Source organism: Penaeus monodon, chromosome 11 (assembly GCF_015228065.2).
Source record: "Penaeus monodon isolate SGIC_2016 chromosome 11, NSTDA_Pmon_1, whole genome shotgun sequence".
In the NCBI taxonomy this organism is placed as follows: Eukaryota; Metazoa; Arthropoda; class Malacostraca; order Decapoda; family Penaeidae; genus Penaeus; species Penaeus monodon.
The window spans coordinates 688,138-694,651 of NC_051396.1; the positions used below are offsets into that span (position 1 = coordinate 688,138).

At 38.7% G+C, this 6,514-nt stretch overlaps 1 protein-coding gene across 2 annotated transcripts; it reads left to right on the forward strand.

Moving 5' to 3' along the window:
- Nucleotides 1-2,865: 2,865 nt before the first annotated feature.
- LOC119578642 (ATP synthase subunit s, mitochondrial-like) lies at nt 2,866-6,115 on the forward strand. Of its 2 annotated transcripts, XM_037926202.1 has the most exons (7): nt 2,866-2,977; nt 3,388-3,392; nt 3,683-3,793; nt 3,910-4,061; nt 4,499-4,707; nt 5,194-5,356; nt 5,830-6,115. In XM_037926202.1, exons 3-7 carry the CDS (start codon nt 3,704-3,706, stop codon nt 5,978-5,980), a joined length of 765 nt encoding a protein of 254 aa, XP_037782130.1. In that variant the 5' UTR covers nt 2,866-2,977; nt 3,388-3,392; nt 3,683-3,703; the 3' UTR covers nt 5,981-6,115. The 2 variants fall into 2 exon arrangements, with proteins under 2 accessions (XP_037782130.1, XP_037782131.1); XM_037926203.1 differs by lacking the exon at nt 3,388-3,392 and having other exon boundaries at nt 2,959-2,977.
- The last annotated feature ends 399 nt before the right edge of the window (nt 6,116-6,514 follow it).

Sequence of the window (6,514 nt, forward strand, 5' to 3'; positions counted from 1 at the left end):
TTTCGTGATCCCTCCCACAGCTCCCTACTCTGACAACACCCTTCTCTTCCAACAATGTCTCCAAAAACATGTAGGTAAAGTCTCTTTCCGTAGCCGACCCGACCGCTCCCGTCTTGCCACAGTAACATCCGAAAACCAAGCTATAGCATTAACAAAACTAACTGACCTATATGGTAACCCCATCCTTGCAGAACCCCATCCAACCCTCAATACTTGCACCGGAACAGTTTCAATCTCCCCAGCAAATTGTCCAGTCTATGACAAAGATTGGTCAGACTGTGGAGAAGACCTACTTGCCTGTCTCACAGACTATGATGCAACATCAGTACAATGCTACTCCATTCCCCCCAGAGGTCATCGAAAGAAACCCACTAATATAGCCAAAATTACCTTCCGTAGACATGACCTTCCCTTTAACGTCTACATAGGAGGAGAATCCCTCCCTGTTCGTCCATACCAACCTCCTCCACGTCAGTGCCAAAATTGTTGGCGTCTAGGACACCCAGCCAAACATTGCCGTTCCACAGCCAGATGCCCACTATGTGCCCCAACCTGGCCATACCCGATCTAACTGCTCTGCACAATCACGCACATGTGCCAACTGTGGCGGCCCCCATAATGTATTTTATAGAGGCTGTCCCACCTACAAGTTTGAGTCTGAGGTAGCAACTCTCAGATTCAAACTTGGACTCACACTACGTGAAGCCAGACAGGAAGCACGTCGACGTGGTTTCTCTCTTACTCCTTACTCCAGTAATACTGCTCATTCTACCAATTCTCATAAACCCACCCCCCCTACACCTAACTCCCCCTCTTCTACCTCCTACCTTCCCCAGTCAAACTCTTTTGCCATCCTAAACCCAGACACTCCAATCTCTACTACAGATACTCCAATCACCACTACAACCCCAACACCTTCCCCTCTCCCTCCTCGCACTACCCGTAACAGACAGAACAAACGTTCCACCCCCTCTTCCCTACCACACAAACACCTCCACCTGCCCCTACGCTTGAGACACCAATCCTCTCTTCCCCCCCTCACAAGAAATCCTTTATCCCCCAAAACTCCCCAACCAACTCTTCAGAAGAAACTATTGAAAATATTCAAGATTACTTAATGAAAACTGACACTCAACCTCCAAATCTTACAACTCCTGCTCCTTTCACACTGCAAGTAACTGCTGATATCCATCCTCCTCCTAACGATATCCCCCCTACACCTTATCCTCCTAATCCCTCCCAACACAGCCCCACAGCTCCCACAGACCTGACCTTTGTCATATCCTTTCCTCTTATAACCCATCTATTGTATGCCTTTCAAGAGACCTTTCTTACACATCTTCCAATACCAATCCCCAATTATCATTTTGCCTCTTCCCCACATTCCCTTTATGTCTCGTCCATACTTACCTCTGCCTTCCCCCACCTATCCTCCCTTCACCGACCTCCCAACCTATCAGACATCCTTACAAAATCCCACACTTTCTGTTTCAACAACCTATTCTCTTTCCTCATACATACCCCCCATCTAATCTAACTCCTTACCACACCCGACTCTAACTCTTTCACCCACCAATTGCTTTGCCCAGCTTAGACAACTAATCACTAACTCAACCACCCTTCCCTAACATTAACTATAGTGCTACATGACCTTAGATGTCTAGCACATTTATCTTGCTTTTAACCATTAACCATGGACTGGATAATGGGCAGAGCTACTAGCCAAAGTCAGTGTGGAGCAACATTAGGCAATGTCAAAGTCTCAGACCTTGACTTTGCCGACGATGTTGCCATCCTATCTGAGTCCCTGGAGTTACTGGTAGCGGCTCTAGATGCATTTAGCAATGAGGCGAAGCCCCTAGGCCTAGAGGTCTCCTAGACCAAGACCAAGATTCAGGACTTTGGGGGCCTGTTAGGGGAACCCGTTCAGTCGATCCATGTTTGCGGCGAGGACGTTGAAATTACAAAAAGTTTTACATACCTTGGTCGCGTAGTCCATATCTCTGGGTTGTCAGACCAAGAAGTCAGTAGACGGATTGGTCTGGAAACAGGAGCCATGAACTCGATCAACAAGAGCGTTTGGAGGTGTCGGTACCTATGCAGAAGGACCAAGCTGCGTGTCTTCAAGGCCTTGATACTGCCAGTTTTGCTCTATGGAAGCGAAACCTGGACGCTATCCAGTGTTTTGGAGTCTCGCCTTGATGCCTTTTGTAACAAGTCCCTTCGCCGGATCATGGGGTACAGTTGACAGGACCACGTGTCCAACCGGCGGTTACACCGTGAGACTGGCGTGGGACCTGTTACTTGCATAATCGCCAACTCAGGCTATATGGCCACCTAGCTCGTCTCCCTGTGAACGACCCTGCCCATCAGGTAGTCTCTCTGCGGTGGAGGAGACCTGTGGGACGACCCAGGAAATCATGGCTTGGGCAGCTCGACGAGACCTGTCGCGAGGAATTAGAGATGGGCCGTGGGCCTGCCTGGAGACTCTCCTCGAGGGATCCTCGTGGCTGGAAGCGAAGGGTGGATGCGGCCATGCGCCCCCGTCGGCGTTAGCCCCTTGATGATGATGATGATGATGATGATGATGATGATGATGATGATGATGATGATGATGATGATGATGATGATGATGATGATGATGATGATGATGATGATGATGATGATGATGATGATGATGATGATGATGATGATGATGATGATGATGATGATGATGATAATAATAAGAGTAATAATTATCATAATGACAACAATAACGATAATAGTAATGAGAACTAAATACTAACGAACACATTAATAAAAAAAAGAAAATGAAGCTCGACAACTAGGCGACTCTCGCCGTCGCAGCGAAGAGCCCGACGCGGAAATCCGGGTGAATCCGCGAACGACGAGAAGAACCACAACAAACAGCGACGAGAGGAAAATCTGCGGCCAAATAAGCAGGTGATTTTTTGCCTCTAAGATCGCTCCGAGGAAGGTATGGACTGACTGTGGATATTTCTCAGTGTATTGTATCGTTAGTTATTCATTCGTGGACTTGAGTTATTCTGACACTTGTAACTCAAGTCGAAATATGAGGTGGTATGAAGCATGTGAGATCTATTTATTTGTTATATATATATATAATGTATTTTTTTTTCTTTCTTTTTCTTTTCTTTTTCTATTTCTTTTTCTTTTTCTTTCTTTTCTTTTTCATTTTCTTTTTTCTTCTTTTTTCTTAAGACTAACATAGAATACCTAGTAGAGAATTGCAGTTAAATCTTAAAGACACAGATGCACATTGACCTTCAATATTGAAGTGAATCATGAGTTTAAACACGATTTGGCTGAAGAGGAAAACCTTTTTTTTCGTGTGTGAGTTAAATGTAGAATTCTTTCTCTCCCTAGGAAAGGTTAGAGCACGATGGACGTGTGGGAGCGCCTGGTGCCAAGTCTGTCCGGCGTTGTCTGGGGTTGTCCGGGGTTGGAGGTGGTTGCTAACCAGGAATGGGGTCGCTGGGATGCATTAGACAATATTGTGACTAATTCGGATTGTGATTACAACAGAGTTTGAGAAAAATTGTCATTAGACATTGCATTACATTACTATAAGTGTAACCACAGCCTTTTTTGTTTGTTTTTGTGATTGCTAAAAGGGTTAAGTATTTTTGCTATTCAAACAGGATGATTCTATGGTTTTCAGAAGTGACACCCAAAAAGGAGAATGATGTCTGCTGTGACAAGAAGTATTCCAGGATTATGGAAACGAGTCAAAATAGGCAGGACAGCTGCTAGAACTAGCTTGTGGGAGCAGGTATATTAAAAATCAATTCAAGTTTGTAGGTGCAGTAAAATAATAAAATGATGGAAAAAGTATGAACAGAGGATGTAGTGTAGACAGAGTTCATATGATTTTGTTTGTATTTTCAGAAGAATGTGAGGTGTTGTCACTCAACACATGTGAAGCAACTTCCTAGGTCATGCACAAAAGTTTTCAGAAGTAATATGCTTCTTCAGCCTCTGAGTTGGTCCTCTCCATCACACAGAAAATTATGGGGCTGGCTCAATACAATTTTTAACAGGTAGTCTTACATGTAAATATATATACTCGTAGGTGGTAGCAGTCTTTGATGATACTGATTTACAGATACAAAGAAATTGCTATAATTTTTTTATTGTCTCCTGAAACATTAGCCAGCCTTTTTAAGAATACTAACAAGTATAGTTTTGGATAATTATACATTAATTGGAAGCGTGCTTTATATGTACAGTATTACTTTTTATGATAATAGACCTATTGATTGTAAGAGCTTTATATCTCTTGATAAGCGTTTTTGAAAACTCAGTATATAGCCATGATGATGACAGCAAAAATTGATTATTGAAAAGCTCAGCCTGGTAATATATGAAGTTAGAATCTTTCACAACTTCAAAAACTTTTTAAAAATTATGCCTACACCCTTATCCTTTCTTTTTCTTTCTCTGGTGAAGGAGAAAATACCTTTCTTTCTTTTCACAGAGTTGACGAAAGCCGCATCAAGGAAGTGGGTCCTGATAGAGCCTGTGCTGAGTGGCTTTTGAGATGTGGAGCCTTGGTCAAATGGCGGAACATGGAGTCCTGGACTAAAGATTACAACAGCCTGCCTATTTCAGGTGGAAGACTGCTCAAAGTTGAGGAGATAGATGCCACAGATTCAGCAATCATGCACATTGGATTTCCTCATTTTAGTAAGTGTTGTGTGATGGGGGGTTAATGTTTTTAGTTTTATTTGTTTAACTATTTTTTATTAGGCTAATGACAAGTCATACAGTAGCATAGAAATGGGATGAATAATTATTTCCTGTATTAGATTCATTTCCCGTGTTCATCATGATATGTATAAGTAATTCTTGCAAACCTGCTATCTACATTAAATTTTACCATTACATAAATTGTACAAAACAAAGTGAAACATTATTAGAGATGAAAATGTTGCCTTTTTTCTATTAAAAAAAATGTCACTATTATTATATACATACACAGTACAATGTGACAAATATGGAAGAAGTATGAATAAGAATGATTAATTACACAGTGCATTATTGTTTATTTTGAATTTGATAATACTTCTTGATTATAATGATATAAGTCAAAAGAAGATTCATTATGACAATCTTGTTAGCATTCATACCTCTCTTGCAATAGTTATACACCCTGTTTTTCTAACACCTCAGAAGGTTGCAAACATATTCGGCGCATCGTGTTTCACAAAGCCTCATACCTTGATGATGCAGGTCTAGAGCAGTTACCCTTATTGAAAGATTCTCTTGAAGAACTACAGATCTCCTCCTGTGGCAATGTAACAGAAGATGGTCTACGACACCTCAAGCAGTTAAAGTAAGCTACTGGTGTTTCTGTTAGTTTTGTAACTTGTTTGAAAAAGAAGGAGGTTTTTGTAATTGTTATTGTATTTTATATTTAAATTTTTTATTGGCATGTAGCAGAAACCCTTTAATTACAAAAGAAAAAAGAAGAAAAGAAAAGAAAAAACTTTGTGTATTTATGTTCTTCCTCTTTAGGAAAGTCATATAATGCCTGTAGTCAGTAACATATTGTCATAAGTATTAGTGTGTTAGATTTATAACTGCAAAGGTGTTAAAAAGGGTAATGTTAAAAGTTAAACAAATAAAAAGTAAAGATAATAAAAGTAAAGATTGTAGTTATGGAGTAAAATAATTGTTATAACTTGATTTGATTCATCCTTAACCTTTTTGTCTGTATTACTGTGTATGTCCTGTTTTTATGTCATGTAAATTTCACATTTTTATTTTTCCTCAACGCTCATTATATTTTTTCTTCGTTTCATACAGGAACTTGACCTACCTACTTATATATGACTTACCTGAGATCAGAGACAAAGATGCCATGTGCAAGGAGTTGGAAGAAGCTCTCCCCAACTGTGCTGTTGTCTTCCCCTATGCTTCTGCCAAAGATGACCCAAATTTAAAGGACAAAGCGTAAATAATGTTAAATGAATACTTTTATGTCTGTGATATAGAATTCTGTACATATACAGTATGTATATGTATACACATACACATACATACATATATACATACATATATACATACATATATACATACATATATACATACATATATACATACATATATACATACATATATACATACATATATACATACATATATACATACATACATACATACATGTATATATATACATACATATGCATAAACATATACATACATATATATATATAAGATATATATATATATATATGTATATATATATATATATGTATATATTATATATATATATATATATATATATATATATATATATATATATATATATATAATATATATACAGATATATATACACAGACATGTATGTAGTATTGTATATATATCTATTCTATCTATCTATCTATCTATCTATTACACACACACACACACATACACATTATATATATATATATATATATATATATATATATATATATATATATATATAATATATATATATATATATATA